The sequence below is a fragment of the Xyrauchen texanus genome, chromosome 31 (genome assembly GCF_025860055.1).
Source record: "Xyrauchen texanus isolate HMW12.3.18 chromosome 31, RBS_HiC_50CHRs, whole genome shotgun sequence".
NCBI lineage: Eukaryota > Metazoa > Chordata > Actinopteri > Cypriniformes > Catostomidae > Xyrauchen > Xyrauchen texanus.
Window position 1 is genome coordinate 32,297,412 of NC_068306.1, and position 21,572 is coordinate 32,318,983.

A 21,572-nucleotide genomic window follows, 5' to 3' on the forward strand; every position below is an offset into this window, starting at 1 on the left:
ATCCTGTGATGGATGCAAGTACACCGACAGGCCTATTTCGCTAGGGGTTTAAAATAACCATTTGTACAGTTCTTTAAGCGTGAGAGTAATGACAATCGAATGGTGGGTAACGACCTGTGAGATTACTGGGGGATCATATTTTCCCCCCTGTGCTGTCCTGCAAATATCATGGCCATGTCCACAGCAGATATATTACATTACCCCCCCCCCCCCACACACCCCCCAAAAACACCAAAGAATGCTTAGATGAGAACAGCTACTGCTCTGTCACATTATGAAGTGGTTTTGCACATATAATATCAGTTTGCTGAAACTCAATTATCACAACTAGCAGCGCAAGATGTTGGCTTAGCCAACTCTGATAACATGTAAAAAATATACACAACATTATGTACATTTTATTGTCGACAGTAGACGCAACCAAATATCTTGTGAGCAATTTAGGCAAAACACTCACCAACAAGAAATTTAACTAATGTACTAACTCTGGTCCTTGTATTAACAGCTCGGACAGTATTTAAATCACAACCAAATAGGCATGCACATGTATACACATTTAGAATGCATAAAATGTATACATATGCATACATGGTTTGTTCACATTATTTTCCATTAATGTCTTGTGACAACTGACATGTTAAAGTCAATAATAAATGCTGTGAATATTTTGCAGGTAGTTATCCAGCATAAAGTGCCTTCATTTGGAACATTCTTTGTTTTACACGAGTTTCATTTAGTCTGAAAATGTGTTTTTAAGGTCCTCAGTGAAGCTTTTTTGGATTCCATACTGAAATAAGGGTTCTTTGCTCGCATCACAAAGCATTTTGACAACAGAATACTCAGCACGTTATGGATTTGTGCTGCCCATTTTGTGTTATGGGGTTGATCTTTTCCAGGGAAACATCAGCATCGCTATCCAAATTGCCCGACATGGACGGAGATAGATTCTCAAAAGTTTTTACCCCAGATTCGTCCTCCAACTTCTGGGTCTCCTCGTCCTGGCAGAGGATACTGTGAGGGATTACATAGTTGCTGTTGTTCCCCTCCTTCGGGATGTGGCCCTTTGGTTGATATTGGGAAGAAGACTGGGTGGCCCCATTTTTGTTAATACTAACAATCTCAATAGCGTTACTGCCAGGGCAGAGTCGATGGCAGCCCAGCAGTATGGAGAATGCCTTTCGGAAGTCAGCATTGAAGGCATAGATGATGGGGTTAAGTGAGGAGTTGGCCCAACCGAACCAAACAAAGACATCAAAAGTGGTGGAACTGATGCATGGGAAGTCGGCACTCTCGTTAGGGTCGCAGAATGGAACCATGCAGTTCAAGATAAAGAAGGGCAGCCAGCAGCACACAAAGACACCCATGATTACCGAGAGGGTTTTGAGAACTTTGGTTTCACGCTTGAAGGACATCTTGAAGGAACTTTCAGACTCCATACTGCCATTGTTACCCATGCTGCTGTGGCGGTTCTTGGCACTCTCTGCCGCACGTTCAAGGGCAGAGATCCGGCGTATCTGCTTCTGGGCGATCCGATAGATGCGGGTGTAGATGACCAGCATGATGGCCACAGGTATGTAAAAACTGATCAGGGAAGAGGAGATGGCATACGTTCGATTAAGGCTGGAATCGCAGTTGTCTGGGGGAGGCTCGCCGTAGGTGCCGTTCAGATCCGTGTAACTTGTTGTCTGGGCTTTATGCCAGTCTAGCTGCACAGGGATGAAGGAGATAAGAACGGACAGCGTCCATGCAACACTGATCATGATGAACGCCACCTTGGGTGTCATCTTGCGTTCATAGCGGAACGGGCTGGAAATAGCCCAGTACCGGTCCACGCTGATAACGCACAGGTTCAAGATGGAGGCAGTGGAACACATGATGTCAAAGGCCACCCAGACATTGCAGAAGGCGCCAAATGGCCAGAACCCTACAATCTCAGTTGCCGCTTTCCATGGCATAACCAAAATGGCCACCAGCAAGTCTGAAATAGCCAGGGATATAACAAAAAAGTTGGTGACTTTTGAACGCAGGTGGCGGAACTTTGTGACGGCTGCGCAAACCAGCGTATTGCCCAGTAGGGTGGTCAGGATAAGCAGCGAGAGGAAACAGCCAGTCAGAACTCGCTTGGAAGAATCACGTGGTGACACACTGCTGTCCAGAACCGTGGAGTAGTTCACATCCATGGCTTTTTTTCACCGTGTCAAATTAGCGGTCACCCCATAATTCCAGACCAAGTCCAACCCAAGACAGTTTACACAGGAATCAGAGCAGCTGTTGCGTATAGACAAGCAACTAGTTGATCTGGATTGTCCATGACTATGTCGACTGCAGAAGTCATCTTGCAAAATACATATCATCATTTCAAAACTAAATTATCTTGAGGTGCCAAAAAACTGATCCATGAACTCCCACAGACCTTCCCAATCAACATGATTTGATCAAAAACAGAAATTAAAGAGGAAATCCTGACATATATTTTGAAAAATAACCACTTAATATTGTTTATACACATATCAATGTCTAATTAAGACATTCATTATTCTTTCAGTACCTTGTCAGCAGTTTGTTCAAAGTCCCACAGCATACTCTCCCAAACAGGTTAAACAAACACAGGCAGGCGTGATCGTTAGCCTTATATATGAGCTTATCGATACTGCCTATCGATCGAATTTCCACTGCGTCCGTCCGATTTGTCCCCGTTAATGAAAGCAGAAGCGCGTCCGTCTCATGCCGTTTCCAAAGCAGACTCTGTTCCACAGAGAGAACGGGTAAGAATCCGTTTGAAATCCAACAAGAAATGTGCATTTCACATCAATTTTGAAGACTAAAACTAGAGTTGTGTCCTTATATCGCGCACTTTTTCAAGGCGTTTCACTTAACAGGCAGCAAACAAAGTCTTTCATTCCTCTTCGCATTGCGTTCAGTTACTTAGGCTAAATATATCCAGTATTCTCTTTTCAGTGTAACTCGATTCTATTTAGCATCAGCTGCAAATGCACGAGACTCAACATTAAAGTGATACGAGCAATTTGGCGCGCTTCTCGCGTTCCAGGCGTCCGGTTTGTCGCCAATCCATCCTGTGCATGATGTAAAATCCTAATTCGTGCTTTAGTTTTCCTTAAAAGGTCTGTGCATAATTTATGACTGATTTCTAAAGCATTGGCATTGACTAATGCATAAGGAAACGCTGTCGTCGTCCCATGCACACCATGTGGAATTAAAGCTCATGTTCACTCGTCCTGTCGCGCGCTGCGTCGTGTGCGTTGCGAGGAGCAGTGGAGCGGGCATATTCCCCAGAAATGTCAACTTTGCAATGCATTAGTAAGAAGAAAAAAAAAAATTGGAAAAAAAAAAAGAAAGAAATAATAATAACGGGGAAAAAACAGACCAGACTTTAAAGGTGTCTCTTAATTCCAATATTACCTTTTTACGATTTTATTACTTGAATTACGCACAGTTTTAATTGTAACTATCTCGTTGCTGTCTTGAGCATCAGCAGTCCATCAGAAGTAACAGACAGGAGCCAGTTGGTTTGTTCTCGGTTCGATAGCTTTCTCAAATTTCTCTAGCTTGTAATTGAAGAACAGAGTGACATTCAGTCTTGTCATTGGCTTTTTCAGGGAAGCTCTGACAGTTCTGAAATCGCCTACCTTTGGAGGAGCAGAGGAGGTTGTCGCATCCCAAGCCATGTTCTTCTGTGACTGCACGTCGATAGATAAAATATTCGTAGGCATTTTGTATGACCTAATAGAAACAAAAAAAATTACAAATAGACTACCATATGTATTTATAATTGTGTTGCTTTCACGGCTATAAATCAATACTGATACCTTAGTCTCATATAGCCTGCATCATGCGGACATCTTTGCGAACATACAATTTAATACCGATTAAATATCCTCAATAATTGAGTAAAACAGTTGTTTTAAAATAAACAGGGCTTGGAGGCAGAGATTTGCATATGAAATGGCTCAATGTGGCCATCTACTGGATCAGATAATTTACAGACATGAATTAGTGTCAGGGGTGAACAGTCTCATGGTGTTGTCAAGGTACATTTCAAGGTAAAATCCCACATAAATAGGGACTTAGAAATGATCCGAAAGTGTGTGGGGAAGAGGACTTTTAAAGTAATTCATTTGATTTCCTTAAACTCCTTTATTCCATTTTTTTGCAAGATACTTCTATGAATACTATGTTACATGCCCCAAAACATGTTATTGCCATGATGTGTCAAAAAGCATACATGTTGAAAAATAATAATAAATAAAAACATGGTAGTAGTACCATGGTATGTTTTGTTTCTTTTTATAGTGAAAAGTGATGTAATGTGTCATGGTACTTCAAAGAATAATACAAAATACAAATAAAAGTTATTGCTCATAAGTTCTAATTCATTTAATAACCTTAAAGCCTTTTGAAACCGCTAATGTGGCAGCAGCATGGTACAGTGATGCTACTAGATTGTACTACTGTGGTACTTATATATTTGAAGCACTGAGGAAGGTCACTTGTGACCGAAACATTTGGCATTATGCAGTAAAACTCACGCAATTCTCGCATTTGGTGGTGTATGTCCCCTTTTTTCACTGTAATAGTGTGCAGGCTTCTTATTCATATATTCTGTACTTTGAGATATACCATGGAACTGAATGATTACCATATTCATGTACCATAATCACATGGCATTTCAAAGAATAGCATGGAACTACCATGGTTATATGTCTAAAAAATGTTATTACCATGGTACAGTACATGACCAAAAACATTGGGATCTATGGTGTCTGGAATCCAAGTCTGGCATATTTATGTAATTCATGTAGACAAGCAAATTCAAACGTCTGTACATCCTGTTTGCTCAAATTTCCTATATCATGCAGTAGATAATGCATGAATGTGATGTCAGACTGATCTCGTATGGAAATCATAAACAGTATGACTTAACAAAATATGAAACACTGCCCCCAGTGGCCAAACCGGTAAGTGTTGTTGGGTGTATTGGCACGTGTGAGCTCCATTTTCCAGGTGAAATGTCCATGGAGGGGCGCCAATAGCGAGTTGTTTTCAGCTGTACTGGATGTAATATGGTGAAGAAGAATGCATGTTTTATAAACTGAACCCCCAAACCTAAACCTAACATTCAGCGGACTACAAATTTAATGTTAGAGGAAAAAATGCAATCTTTGATTCGTAATCGTCACTGATTTTGCAAATGCAATTATATGGCATAATATGGCCGATCCTGTACCAGAAGTATCAGAAAAAACATGCCAACCTGCCATGTCATCATGTTGGTGATGTATGGAAATGCTGGAATATAAAGCTTGCTGAAGACTGTAACAGTCTCTCTCTCTCTAGCCAGTGCCTCCAGCCACCCCTTTATCTAGCTCCCCCACCCCCCGTCACAGGTCAGTGATTACACAATCATGTGGCCATAAACAAGACAGATTTATGCTATAGCTGATGATTTAAATGTGTACTTTTATGCCCTGATTGGGGGTGGGCAGACAAATTACTTGATGCTGGAAACTTATTGCATTACGCTTGGTTAAGACAATGCGTATTGTTTCACATACTATTTAAAATAAAAAGTAAAATAAAAATTCTAGGCAGCAAACAGTATGTTATTGCTAGTATTCCTTTCTGAACATCAAACATCATTCTGTTTGATGAAACTAATCATATTAAATATTATAATACACTATTAAATAGCTTAATCCTCTTTATGGAATATAGTTTTGCATTTTAATTCTACAGTAAGTTGCTCAGTTTCACCCATCAGAAGAATACGCTAATGGCTTGGGTTCATAACAAATCCTAGGGCTTACCACAAACCCTCTGATTTGACTTCTGTCTGTCTCTGAGTATAAGGAGGTCAAGCGTTCCATGAGTTTCAAGTGGAAGATTTGATAACAGTTCATTTAGAAGGATTTTTAAGTTTATTTAGCCTTTAAATACATCAGTGAGAGTCAAGAGACAGTTTCGATCCACAGTTTAAATGTGTTGACACATACCTTTGTATCTTTGTCCTGGTTATCAGTGTTTTGATAGAGTTTTAATATACTTGACAAAAGTTCCTTGATTAGTTTTGGTCTGGCAAGGTCGTGACTGAGCGTTATCACAAACCTTTTCATGAAGTATGAGGCTATAATCCACTGATTATTTTGGCTGCAATGGGCAAGGCCAATATAAGATACATCTGAGTGCTAATGAAGTGAAATTCAACTGATAAGACACTATTAGTTTTGAAAACAATCAGCCTCTCTGCTTGATATCTCCACATGCTTTATATCCATATGTAGCTGAAATATTTTTAATAGGGAACTAGGAAATAGGCCTTTTGATATGCAAGGAAAAATATTCTGGGTGTTGCAGCTCATTATGTCAAATAGGAATCATTTTTTGATCTATTTTTGTTAAGTTCAACTATTGTAGATTTATATTCTTTTTTTATAAAGCATTATATTCCCTATTGTGTTGTGAAAAGGGATAGATTTATGATAATTTTATAATTGATGTGATGTTATAATGGCAAATGTTTAAATTAAATAAAAGTTATCTGAAATAAAAATAAAAAAAAAGCTTTAATATGGGAAAACGACATTTTTGATCTGAGAACTAAATGGGCATTATTCTGTATTCTGAAGTAACAAAGAGGTCCTCCTAAGGATGCATCCAGTCAATTTCTTAAGTGTATCAGAGGTAATTATTTTTGATGGCCAGTCTTCACACTACCATAGGATGTCTAGACAGCCGTGATTGTGTACAACCCAAATATAGACCGATATAGTTTACTTAGTACTTAGTATCCAGATGATTTTCTATCCCCTGACAGTGTCAGGTCTGCCCTGGCAATCAATTCAATGTTCCTCTCTCCCATCTCTTCTCTTTGGTTTTGATTATCATTAAGGATACTAGAGCTATAGTGGTTTAGTGAAAGCAATATGCCTGTCCTTATAGCAGTTAGATTATCTATTCCCCACATCTACTCCAAAAAAGACAGCAACAGATTCAAACATGATCACATGGGAAGTTGGCAAGTTGTTTCCGATAGTTCCGGTACCCTAGGATCAGTCACATTATGCCGACTCATCGACAAGAGCCATCTCCTATCAGAGATTTTGTACATCGGCTCCAGCGTGTTTACCTTCAACCCGATGCACGTTATGTCCACAGAGAGGAAGAGCAGGGTTTAGATCCCGCATTGAAATTAGGAAGTAATCACATTTGCATAATCAGTGATGAGTGCAATTCAGAGGTTGCATTTCCCTTTAACATATTTTTTATTTTACTCCACATATGGTTAGGTTTAGTTTTGGGTTGGGGGTACAGTTTATAAAATATGCATTCTTCTTCACTGTGTTACAGCTTAGCTGAACCGCTCTGTGGACATTTCAAATGGAAAATGGAACACTTTCCCAAACGCCCAACAACACATACCAGTTTGGCCACTGGGGGCATTATTTTGAATTCTGGTATGCACAGACTGATTTTAGCATAAGAAAATTCAACCTAGTGTTTCTGATTTCATGGTGAGATCCGTCTGGAGATTTGACTAGGGCTGATGTGAAGAGAAATGAAAATATAAGGTAAAAAATTAGGTATGTCAGTTTAATGTGTTAAGTACAACAACAAAAAAACGTATTTTATCATACCCTCTGACCAGTATGATATAGGCAACACACCTCAATAGATCACATTTATGCCCTGTTCACACTAACAGCGATTTTATCGCTTGAGGTCACTTCACAACTAAACATTTTTTGTTCCCAGAACTTTCTGGGAATGTTAGTTTTAGGTTCCACCTTTAATGTTCTTTTTAGGTTAGCCAGGAACTTTTTTTTTTTTTTTTTTACATAAATAGAACGTTTGTTTGCATAATAGTTCCCATAATGTTAACTTAACCTCTAATTCTGGACCTTTCTGGAAACATACAAGAACATTATATCAAAAATCAGTCTACAAGCCATGTTTAGTTTTCATCTGTTATTAAGATAATAGTTAATAATAGGTAATAGGGCATGATGCTAACAATGCCAAGATAATGGGTTTGATTCCCAGGGAACTCAAAAACTGATAAAATTGTATAAAATGAATGCACTGTAAGTTGCTTTGGATGAAAGCATCTACCGAATACATAAATGTTAATAATTAAAATAAGCCAAACACATAACCAAACTTTACATGGAGAATTCAAATAATATGTTAAGATTTAATTCTACCATTGATATGTAAAATTTACTGGAACATGCACAATATTTTTTATCATTAACACAATACTGAAAACTGAGCCCAGATTTGATATTTTCTAAAACAGCACTGAACCTAAATTGTTACAATTAACCAATGACTTCAACACAATTTAGGGTTTTAAAAAATCAGAATTTATTGACAGACATCAAAAAATAATAGACATTCAATTATCTTTAACTAACATAAATTTCTTACCACTAAGATATACAGTTTTTTGCTAAATAATTTTAAATGCCTTGTATGTTTTGACGTTTCGCAGGAGTTTCCTAGTGAAATGAACACTAGAGGCGCTACAACAGCAATTCATTTTATACACTTATTTTATTCACACAAATCACAAGTAAAACAGCAAAATATCAGTTCCTCACACAATGCTATCTTTGTGTGACACTTTTAAAATCACATGATGATATAGGTGATACACATTTTCTTACATGTATTTGCATTACATAATCAACTTCATCTACAAGCTTGTTCGAGTGTGATCAAATTGCACAGTAGCTCAACAGGTAGTGTTGCATTTGCGATGCAGAGGACAGGGGTACGAGTTCTGAAGAGCATGCAAGTTGATGCGCGAGCCAAACGTGTCATAGAAGCACCACAAATGGTTGCTTCAGCAATTGCATTTTTCATCTCACATTTGCTTTTTATGACACTATTGTTTAGGTTTAAGGTTTCAGATAGGGAGTCAGTTTTGTTTATTTAAAACTCGATAGAGCATTAACTTCATCTGCTTTGGTGAAAATGAAACTCACTTTAAGTGCCACACAGTGGACATTTCACTTTGGAACTGCCACGATATGTGTAAGAAACCACGTAATGTCATTTCACAAAAATGTCATGTTTTTAAAAGTTGAACTGTTTTTTACTTGTCATGCCATCTTTAAAAGTCATGCATTCTGATTGGTCAATCATGTCATTCAGCAATGAAATTTCATTTCAAATTCATTGTGAATTATGTCCGTGGCAACAATTATGCTGGTGGTTTTGGTCACCTTGTCAGGGTTTATTTTGCAATAATGACTGGCTGGCTGTACAATATCCCTCATATTCTTTGCTCATGTATTTCCTGATTTGAGCATCATTTTCCAACAGCAAAGGGAGACAAAATGTAGAATGACTTTATGTGGATTAATTTAATGTGTGTGAATAGCATCCATTTAATATGTGAACAGATCCATTTACCAGCATATAGTGCACCCCGAGCTGACAGCAGAAATTTCCTGGCACCAATGCTGTTGAAATCCATCCAGGATCAAAATGATGTCAAAAATATAATCAATAGAAGTACTTTACAAGGTATTTTTCAAGGTTAAATCAGGCATCTCTTTCCAGATATTGAGATGACTGGCCCTCTCAAGGGAACCTATAATTTTTTTTACAAGTGTGCATTATAGTATAACACACAGGGATAATGTGACGTGTGAGCATCATTTTCACAAAGCAAAGCAATAACATAAATGGATTGACCTCTAGTTTCATTTAGTCTGTATGAATTCTCTCTCACACACCCGTCTGATCTATTTCCTTGTGTAGTCTTAAATGCGTTTATTTATTTTTTTTTTCATGTTATAATCTGGTGAGATTCGATACACCCAGTTACATATTTGCTCTTTGAGGTAAACATGGCAAAAATGTCAAAATCCTCAGACTCTAGAGACGTTTAAAAGGCACTTACGTGTTCAAGCTGAAGCCACTGACTGCCATGTGAGCAGGGGACTCTATTTGGAATGCACATCGGGAGAAGAAATTCAGCATCAACTGTCCAATACAGTTGATGCTGAATTTCTTCTCCCGATGTTGTCAGCATCACCGAGATGGTGATTCTGACAAAGGTTGTTGCTGACTTGGAGGATCTCGCTGTAATACGTGGATCAATTATGGCAATGGAAACAATATTCTCTGAGTTGGTCACAAGAGTGGCAGACGAAGAGAGGTGGATCAATTATCTGGAGTCATCGGAGAGGGAATTATCCATCCCAAAACACTTGATACACTTTTTGGGAAAAACTGGAATTTTTCAAAAATATGAGCCAAAGGAATAACATACGGATTGTTGGAATTCCTGAGCATGAAGTAGGCAGAGATATGGTGAAATGCCTTGATGAGCTCTTCCCTAGTCTGCTCGACATAACAGGCCATAAACTAGAAATCGAGCGAGCTCACAGAGTCCTGGCTCATAGATCTGATGAGGGAGAAAGGCCCGACCAATTCTGGCCAAATTTCCGAGATCATCCAATAAAGATCTCGTGTTGCGTCAGGCGAGGAGCAAAGGAAAGCTTTCTTGGAAGAATCACAATATTTTCTTGTTTGCGGACTTTGCGAATTCGCCATGAGAGAAACGCGATCGGTTCACGGAATGTAATCTCTTCAATCAACGGAAGTTCACTTTTGCACTGATGTTTCCGGGCAAACTGAGAATAAACACCAAGGACGGCAGCAAAGTATTTACATGTTCCAAATTGGCTCTCTCCTTCATAAATGCATTGGAGTGAGTAAGCAGTTTGATGTTTCTTATATTAGTGGACTGACTCGCTGTTCAGTGACTCGATTGTCTGAGGAAGCTGGGCGCCATTTTTGTTTCTTTTTGTGTTGGCTCCACCTAGCGGCTGGAGTTTGTTTTATGGAATGACACTTCCTTCAAGAAACTTTTGCATTGACGGAAGATCGTTTTTACACTGAAGTTACTGGCCAGATTGAGGATGGACACTATGGATGACCGCAAAATATATACATGCTCACATAAAAGGACGTCTTTTATAATGTTGATGAGCTGAGTAAGTCATGGTGTATTTTCTTTTTTCTTTTTTTTTGTGACCTCCGAATGAGTTTGGCTCTTGATCATACAAGGAACCAAGATGCCCGTTTTGATTCTTTTCGTGCTGGTTCCGCCTGAAGGCTGGAGCTTGTTTTGTGGAATTACACAGCTTCGGGACTGTTGTGGATGAATCTGTTCGATCTTTGTGCTTATGGCTCCTGTTGCTGGAGTTTGTTTTATGTAGAATATTTTTAAGGGTCATTAGAATAAATACATAATCTTCTGCACTAATTACTGTCGGCTCACTGAACACTTGTTTGTCTGTCCGAGGAAACTGAAAGGCTTTATATCAGCTGGAATTTGTTTGGTGGAGGAACACACCTTCGAGACTGGTGTGTGAATAAATCTACATGTTTTTTGTTTTTATTCTCTCTTACAAAGTATTTTCTATTATGAAGTTTTGCCTCGCAGAATTTGTGTAGAAGGGGGGGGGGGGGGTCGGGGTTTGATTGCTGCACTAATGGGGAATGTGGTCTGTATAATATTTTTTTTGACACACAATTTTTTTTATCATATCAATATGTCAGATGTTAATATGAGTAGGTCATCTCTCTCCATGTGTAATGTGAATAAAAAGAAGGAAGGTTATTTCTTTTCTTAAGCATACGAAATATGATATAGTTTATTCAAGAAACACATCTTTCCCCACAGGAAGCTGAAAGATTTGGTAAGATATGGGGTGGACATGTTTTCTTTAGTGCAGGCTCGAGTAAGAGTACGGGTCATTATACTGATAAATAAATATCTACTATTCAAATGTCTTAAACAGAGTAAAGATAAATTAGGAAGAGTCATTGTTGTTTTAGGAGAAATTCAGGGGCAAAGTCTGATTTTGGCAAATATTTATGCACTTCATCTACTGATGAAGATATTCTAAAATTTGTGGAACCATTAGAACTCCCAAAATTGATGACTGAGCAAAAAAAATATCTTGATTCTGAGATAAACTTGGAGGAGCTTGACGAGGTAATTAAGGCCTTGCCCACAGGCAAGGCTACGGGGCTAGATGGTTTGCCACCCATTTTTTTAGACCTTATGCTACAGAATTGGCTCCACTTTTTTATAATTTTGTAAATAAGCTTGTTTATACAGAATCATAAAAGAACGGAAAACTTCCTCAAACCATGACACAAGCCCGGATCAAAAAAGTTACCATCCAATTTCCCTGATGCAGCTAGATGCAAGCATTTTGTCAACAAGTAAATAATACACAAGTTTTAAACTATAAGAATTAATGTAAGCGCTTTAATAAAATTATAAGCCATATATTTCTGCTTTTATACCCGGCACAAATTGGCCCCATTCACTTCCATTGAAATAATTTATTGCGGTAATCAAAATTTTGCCACAAATTCTTGTATTAATCCCGGAATATTCCTTTAAATTATAATCATTTTTAAGAATTATATCATCCAAACAAACACAATGAAATAACTCTGGCATACATTTAGGGACAAATGTAAATTGTATATTAATGGCAGAGTTTAACCAAAAGGCTGAACTGGGTTTTCAGGACAAAGATATTTTTGATATATGTCAGATTGTGGCAAGTTGTTGTGAGTGTTTTAAATGGCATGGATTAATGCAATTTATGCCATAAAATATACCTTCTTATATTTTTTGTGTTTCATGATTGCTTTATTATTTAAATTTAGTAGAAAATCCTGTTATAGACTATTTAATGACATGTTCAATTATGGCAATTTAATGCATTATAGTGTACCAAATTGCCCCACTTTCTTTGCCTTAATATAGACATGGTATATAGGACTATTGAAATTTACTTTCAGAAAAACTTTAAAAATATTTTTAAGTGAGACATTTAAATTTAAAACCATATATTTATAAGGTTTATAGTATACAGTATATTCAGATATTCCATGGAAGCAAATAAGAAATAATTATATAAAATCTGAATATAGATTTAAATCCAGAATATACTGTATATTTGATGTGATGCACATTTCTTTTGTTGTTTTTTGTTTTGGTCTGGATCTAAATATATATATATATATATATATATATATATATATATATATATATATATATATATATATAAAATGAAAAATAAACAATTACTTGAACATGTTTTATATTCCAACATTCTTGAAAAGAAATATGAAACAATTTTGTTTTAAAATATTCTTCATATTCAAAAACTTTTGTCCACCAAATCAAAGTCAGATGGTGTAACCAATATGTAGGTTCATTAGAAAAACAAACAAAAACACAAAACAGAGGAATCTTTTAGAACCTTTAGACATTTCTATAAAAAGTGACCTTTAAGTCACATGAAGTTATTCTGAGAAAACGTATTCACATTCTTGACCTAAAAATTCACCTATTTGAAATGAATGATTAAGTTGTGTACACTCTCTTACAATACAGTATATTTAAGGTGCAAGTAAAGTATTTTCTACATTTTATTTGATGGTTATCCCACATGACAAAGTAATTTCTTTAGAAAATACTACACTATACATGTTTTGCACTTTTATTTATTTATGAAACCAACATGGACACAAAGACCACATTTCTACAAACATTACATGTGTGTTTTAAATTAAATTTTGTAATTTAACAAAATTACACAGCACCAGTGAGAAACAAACCTGAGCGATGGGTAGGGGAAATTGTCACAATCCTACCACATCAATAACACGAGATCAAAATGACAGGATCATTACAGATTTTTAATAAAATATTTTAAGATTTGTAGCACCTTGGACAACCTTATTTGTCAATGACCCAATTTTAAATATAAACGTAATCCTGTATACTGTATATAGTGGTACATCCAAATATATAGTTAGAAATCTAAATATATTTTCTTGGAAAGATTAACTTGCCAACAGAGCCCTTAAAAATGTATTATTGTGAATAAGAAGCTGAACTGCACAGTCGCATATGTTAGAATTTTTTAACACTGAGTGATTGTATTTTCTAAGAATTGTGCAGTTTGATATCCAAAAATATCTTTGGAAACAGCTGGGAAGAGAATACAGTGCATTCCAAAGGTTAAAGAAGTCATACGCTAGCAGCTACTGATGGGAGAATGAATAGCCCTCTCCAGGGACTCTATCCTCTTTAAAATATACGCTATAGAGAATTATTACTGCAAGAAAAAAAAGCACATCATGTGCGCCTCAGGGTTTCCTATTTTCTTGGCTTCCCGCTTCGAGACCTATTGTGAGCCTGATGGAAAATCTTCTAAAAGCCCTTATACGATGGATTTGCAGCTTCCACATAAATCAAGTGCTCCATAAAAACACACACATATCATAAATATTAACAGATATAAAGACTCAGCCATCATACATGATTCCTGCCATCATTGGAGCATTGCATACTGCCTGGTAGTTGTAATACTCTCAATGGGAAGATTAACATTTGACTTTGAATCTCTGCACTAGTCTAATACCCGCCTGAGACCCAGAGTCAGATATGTGTCGAGATGTCAAAGAGGATTTGTGGTGCTTGATGTTCCAAGTCATAAACTTGACGTTGCTCTTAGCAGTGGGTGGTAACATGAAATTGGAGTCTTTGTATCTCAGAAATCCTCTGAAATGTGCCACACTACTACTTCTAGACATCTTGGAGGAGATCTTGATGAGAGGAAACATCTACCCCAGCTTGCCAATTACTGCACTTTAACAGTAATAACAGCAATTTACTATGAAGCTGCAGGTGCAAACGTCAAGCTATACAAATCTAAATTTATCCCAAACTTCCTATACATTAATCTTCAAGATATTTTCACAATGAGCATCATGTTTTTACAGGGATAGTTCACTTAAAATTAAAAATTGTAATCCTTTACTCACCCTCATGCAGTTCCAAAACAGATAAAAAATGTTTTAACATAAATTTTAACATAAAATTACTTGTCTAAAAGAACTGCATAAAGTCTTATAGATACAAATTATGCCATTTCTGTTTTCTGGATTCAATGTTACATTTTGTAATTAAATGATATGATCAAATTGTGTTTAATCAAGTACAGTCTGTACAGCTTTATATACACTGGCAGCCAAAAGTTTGGAATAATGTACAGATTTTGTTGTTTCGGAAGTAAATTGGTACTTTAATTCACGAAAGTGGCATTCCACTGATCACAATGTATAGTCAGGACATTACTGATGTGAAAAAAAAAAAAAGGGCATTTTTGATCAAATCTAGACAGGCCCCATTTCCAGCAGCATCACTCCAACACCTTACCCTTGAGTAATCATGCTAAATTGCTAATTTGGTACTAGAAAATCACTTTTAAATATATCAAACACTGTTGAAAGCTATTTGGTTTGTTAAATAAAGCTTAACATTGTCTTAGTGTTTGTTTTTTGAGTTGCCACAGTATGCAATAGACTGGCATGTCTAAAGGGCAATACTAGGTCAAAAATGGCAACGCAATATTGAAACAGTTTTCTCTAGAAACTCATCAGTCAATCATTGTTTTGAGGAATGAAGATTTCATACAAAAGGTGTACACTACAGTCTTCAAAGACAATGAACAACTGGCACTAACAACACTGTAAGAAATATCTGTGTATTAACAGTTGTATGACTAAATATTTTATCAGAAATTGTCCATAGCACGTGATTCACAGGTGTTTTTCCGTTTATTTACATTTTCGTGGTGCATTATGGGACCTTGATCTCTGCTTCAACCACTTTTGGTGGCCATTATCGCAGTACAACCACTGATTTAGATCAGAGAGTACAACATTTTATCCAGTAATGTTATGAAAAAATGAACACTTCAATTTAAAAAGTGACTGTTTTTTGCAATTAATAGTAGTTTGAAATGATATGTTGTCTTGGTTTGTCATGTAAAATACTTTGAATTCACGATGTGAATTTTCGTTGGATATCGCTAACCTAGTGAGATGTTCACAAGGCCATTATCGTTAAGTTATTAACCACCACTTGGTATAAACTTCATAAATTTACAAACTGAGCAGCTTTCTATGAGATAATGTTTATAATGTTACTTGGTAATGCCAACATTCCCCATTTCTGTGAATTTACAGTTTTATTGTCAGTATTATTTTTTTCTGGGCGGGAAACATTTAACGTACCTTCCCCCGTGTGTCTCTCATCCAGCTCCACTTTGCGTGTAAAAGGTAATGATTCAATGGACATTTAAAATGACTGTTTTCTTGGTATTATATAAGTATTATATAACACTAACAGTTTAAGTTCGTAACTATTGTCTAGTACTTTGGTCGTGTTAAGACGGCTGTGTCTTAAAGTGGTGTCTTTTGAGGCGCATAAATGGAGGCTCTTTTTAAATATAATTTTGTGCCATTTGAGTTTTTGTTTGCATAATGAATTTGGGCATTTTGATTGAGGAACAACCCTAATCCAACGTTCACGTTCGTTAGTGACATTTCTGTGTGTGGCAATGTAACAACGCTATAGACACGGTGTCTCACGGCGAGGCTGCATCGAACCCGGGGTCCGTTAACATAATGATTCTAAAAACGGAGGCCACTGAAGTCAGCGTGTACACGTTCATTTCTAACGCCTGTTCATACGCGGTGCGTATGAGTTGATTATCAACTCCTGAGTTGATTATGTCTGACTTTACAAGGTTTTACCCAGAGTTGTATGATAGTCAGTTTAAGGGTGCATTGAATGCGTTTGATGTCTCAGCATCAAATGTGGTGGTGACAGACCGAATTACTGTACGAGGCACATGCTATGCAAATGATATGCTTGTCATTTTGAGCTGTGAAGTTGGAGAGCTGATTCTTAGGCTGATTGCATGCATTGTAGTAAAAAAACAAAAGACTGTGCATCTTGTTCTTAGACAGAAAAGAGCAAGCCTTGATCCAGATCTTGGTGTTTTTGAAGTAAAGAGTGAGGGTGGTACTTTTATTTGCAAAAGACTTGATGAGATTTTTGACTATATCCCACTTAGGCACCATCACAGAGGTGGCAGACTGCTGGTTGCTCTTAAACACAGTCCACCATGGAGCATGTAAGGGAGAGGATCAGAAGCACACTGCCTTCACTGGAAGAAGATCAACTGGATACAGTTATCACAAAGTTGACAGACCTTGGAGTCACAAATGTTGATGACTGTACATTTTTAACAGCAGCAGACTTGGATGGGATTTTGTCATTAATACAGTCCAGACGGCTGATCAATGCATTCTGCTCAGGTATGTAATGCGTGTTCTCTCTCTCTCTCTCCCTCCCTCTCTCGCATGCTGGGAAGTGAGAGGTGTTTGGTGTGGTGGTAAGGAGTGTGAGAGCATTGTAGATTGATCTTTAAACTTATTTTCTATACTGTTGGGAATTTTCTACTCTTGTTTTTTTTTTTTTTTTCCTCTCCCTCTCACCCTAGTTAAGTAAGGGATATATTTGTAAATTATTAAAACTTTTTGACCTTTTATTTTTTAGTTTGCATCCATTTGTGATAGATGGACATGGAGTCACTCTCTGATGAGAGAGCGCCGGGTTTCTCTATTAGAAATGGATGTAAATATTTTCCCGATCAAACCTGTACTGTGGAGGATGTTCTTGTAGCCATGGGAAATGCTGTTGGTCACGACAAAATCGTTTCAGCTTCAAGAATGAACAAGGCGGTTGTTGTGTTTCTGAAGGAGGAACATTTTGTGAACGTTCTTGTGGAGAATGGAGTTGTGATATCTGACACTTTTGTGCAGGTGACACCTTTGCGTGCACCTGCAACAAGAGTAACGATTTCAAATGTACCTCCATTCATTACAAATGAAGGGATCATAAAAGAACTTGGTCGCTTCGGAAAATTTGCAAGTGCAATTAAAATGGTCCCACTTGGCTGTAAGAACACTGCGCTGAAACACGTAATGTCTTTTCGGAGACAAGTTTTCATGTTTCTGAGCTCACAATCTAATTTTTTGGAAGTTTCCTTCCGTATACAACATGGTGATAGCTCATTCATGATCTTCGCAACAATGGACAGTATGCAATGTTTTGAATGTGGAGATATAGGTCACAAGAAGTTTTCTTGTCCGCACAGAAAACAAGCAGAAGAGGGAGACCGGTGGGAGACCGGTGACATTGAAAAGATTAATCAGTTAGATCAAGGAGGAACTAGTGATAAATCGGAAAAAAGATCTACGCTGACAAAGGAAACACCTGTACCACCGAAAAAAAAAAAAAGAATACAAAGTGAAGTTCAAGAAGGGATAGAAGATGAAAGTCCTAACAGCGGGTGCACTTTTCATGCCCGTGGGATATCCCAGATTGAGGGTTCAGAAGGGCAAGCTGTGTCAGATATGGAGTCAGTTTTGAGAACAGAGGTGAGTGATCTTTATTTTCTGAATTTGCTTGGCGGTTCAAAGGAAGGTGCAGGTCAGTTTGTTTTGAATGGCAATGAAATGGAAATCGAAAAAGCAAGTGGTAGTGGTTTACAGTCTGGGAAGTACGATGATGAAGTGTGTGTTGAGGATTTGAGAAACGATAGTGACAGTCTTTCAGACATTTCCGAATTTGATTTTAGTCAATCATTTGGAGATCTGTACACTGTGGAAGAAATCAATGGGTTTATGGATCAAACTAAAGGACAGAAAGTTGATGTTTTAAATTTTTTCCCTGATGCTGTAAAATCGGTGATGAATTTACAGAAAGTGTGGGTTTTGAATGAAAAATTTCAACAGCAGTACGTAAGAGACAAAAAGGAAAGTTGAAAATGTCAAAAAAAGAAAAATAATTTAAATGTTAATGGTGCAAGGGATAGAGGAAAACAATTTTTATTATCAGAGTTTCTTAAGCTTAAAGACACACATGTAATATTTTTACAAGAAACCCATAGTGATGATAGAAATGAGACAGACTGGGGATTGTGTTGGGAGGGCAAATACTCTCTTAGCCATGGAACGAATTTAAGTGCAGGTGTAGCTATTCTTTTTTCACCTTACCTCAATGTAGAGATCATGTCAAAGCTAGATTTGGAAAAAGGTCGTCGTCTTATTGTAAAAGCTAAAATTAACGATCATGTTTTCATGTTTGTTCATATTTATGCCCCTAATAGAAGTGCAGATAGAGTTGTTTTATTTGGAAAATTGAGAGATTATTTGAAAAATATACATTCAGATGATTTATTAATTTTAGGAGGTGATTGGAACTGTACAGTTGACTTCACCATGGATAGAAATAATGTTGAACCAGATTATGTTTCATCGACATGATTCGACATGATTTGCTGGATGTGTGGAAAGAGAGGAACTTGGACGTTAAACAATATACTTGGATAAAAATGTCACAAGGGAGAATTAGTGCAGCCAGATTAGATCGATTTTATATAAATAAATCGATTAATAATAGGATTATAGCTGCTAACATTGTACCATGTTGTCTATCTAATCATCATTTTGTCACTTTTCAATTTTCTTTATCGCAGACTCAGTTGAGGAGTCCTTATTGGAAGTTTAATGTACGAATGTTGCAGGATAAAGATTTCTATGAAAAATTCTAACTTTTTGGGGGAGTTTGGGTTTCTCAGAAAGAGGACTATGATAACCTAATACAGTGGTGGGAATTAGGTAAAACGCAAATTCGAATTTTTTGTCAACAGTTTACTTCTTTCTCTACCACTATGATTAAACAAAAAAATAATTAAAATAGAAAAGGAAATAGCTCAGATTGTATGTAATATGGTACAGCAATCTGATACTTTATTGGCTGAGAGCCTACATGAGAAAAAGAATACTCTTTCCTCTCTACTACAGGTACAAGCTAAGGGGGCACTTATAAGGTCCCGGTTTTTGTCAGTCCATGATATGGATGCACCTATTGCATACTTTTTTAATCTTGAAAAAGTTTAAAAAAAACAGTGTCATGCATTGTCTGTCATCCCCAGATGGGTCGAGAACCTCTGACCCAAAAAATTTGAGAAAAATTGCTGTGGATTTTTACTCAGATCTTTTTAGAGCTGAAAGGGCTGATTCTCAGTGTGCATCTGACTTATTAGAGCAAATTCCAACTCTTAACGATAAAGAACGTGCAAGTTTGGACAATGCTCTTTCTTTTCAAGAATTGACTGAAGCTGTACAACAGATGAAACCTGGTCGTGCACAAGGTATTGATGGTCTACCGGTGGACTTTTATAAAGCCATGTGGGGAATTATAGGCAAAGATTATTTTTGAGGTTCTACTTAAATGTTATGAAGTAAAAATCCTTCCCAAGAGCTGTCAGCGGGCTGTTCTTGCGCTTCTCCCCAAAAAAGGAGATTTAAGTTTCCTGAAGAATTGGAGGCCTTTTTCCATTCTTACAGCTGACTATAAACTGCTGGCAAAAACTTTGGTCAATACGTTGAAGTGTGTTTTGGGAGATATCATACATAAAGATCAATCTTACTGTATTCCAGATAAAACTATAACATTTTTCTTGTTAGAGATTTACTTGATTATTGTAAACTAAATGGAATTAATTTAGGTCTTCTATCTTTAGATCAGGAGAAGGCTTTTGATCGAGTAGATCATGATTATCTTTTCAAAACACTGAAAGCTTTTGGTTGTGGCAATGTTTTTCTTTCTTGGATAAAGATATTGTATACAAATGCTTTTTGTTTAGTAAAAATTGGTGGAGGTTTAAGTCAACCAATACAAATGCAAAGAGGAATCAGACAGGGGTGTCCTCTGTCCGGCCAGTTGTATGCACTAGCTGTAGAACCTTTGTTGTGTTTATTAAGGAAAACTTTGTCTGGTATATGTGTTGGTGACCGTGTTAATAATGCAATTAAGTTGACTGCATATGCTGATGACATCACTATTTTTGTTAAAAATCAAAATGATTTAAACATAATTAAGAATTGCTTTTGGACGTATGAAAAAGCATCATCGGCAAAGCTAAATTGGAGTAAAACGGAGGCCTTATAGTGTAATGAAAAAACAACCAATGTTTTACCAATTATCCCTGAAAATATCCAATGGGGAAAGGCAGGTTTAAAACTTCTAGGAATTTATTTAGGAAGTGAAGAAATTGGGAGTATGTAAAGGATAAAATTTGTGGCAAGTTGTCTAAATGGAAATGGTTGCTGCCTCAGCTATCTTATAGGGGAAGAGTGCTGGTTATTAACAATTTGATCGCTTCCACCCTGTGGCACAGGCTGAATGTTTTGGACCCACCAATGAATTTTTTCGTAAGCATTCAGAGAGTTCTTGTAAATTTTTTCTGGTCTGGATTACACTTGTTGAAAGAAGCAATTTTGTTTTTACCGGTTTATGAAGGAGGTCAAGGACTGATAGACATCAAGTCTAGAGTTGCTGGTTTTCATCTACAAGCTGTCCAGAAACTACTTTATCATCAGGATCAGAACTGGATGGAAGTGGCTTGTGCCCTCTTGAGGAGAGTTGGTCGTATGGGTCTTGACAGACATCTATTTTTACTGAACTTGAAGAATATAGACCTTAAATGGACTTACAACTTTTTATTCTTCAGTTTTACAAGTGTGGCAAATTTATTCTGTGGAAAGAGTTAATGTCTGGACATTGGAAGAACCATTGTTTTTTA

General features: G+C 37.0%; 1 protein-coding gene across 1 annotated transcript; it reads right to left on the minus strand.

The window, feature by feature from the left end:
* Positions 1 to 341: 341 nt before the first annotated feature.
* Positions 342 to 2,580, minus strand: drd1b (dopamine receptor D1b). Its single transcript, XM_052099399.1, has one exon. The coding sequence runs from the start codon at positions 2,178 to 2,180 to the stop codon at positions 840 to 842; it is 1,341 nt and encodes a 446-aa protein (XP_051955359.1). The 5' UTR covers positions 2,181 to 2,580; the 3' UTR covers positions 342 to 839.
* Between the last annotated feature and the right edge of the window lie 18,992 nt (positions 2,581 to 21,572).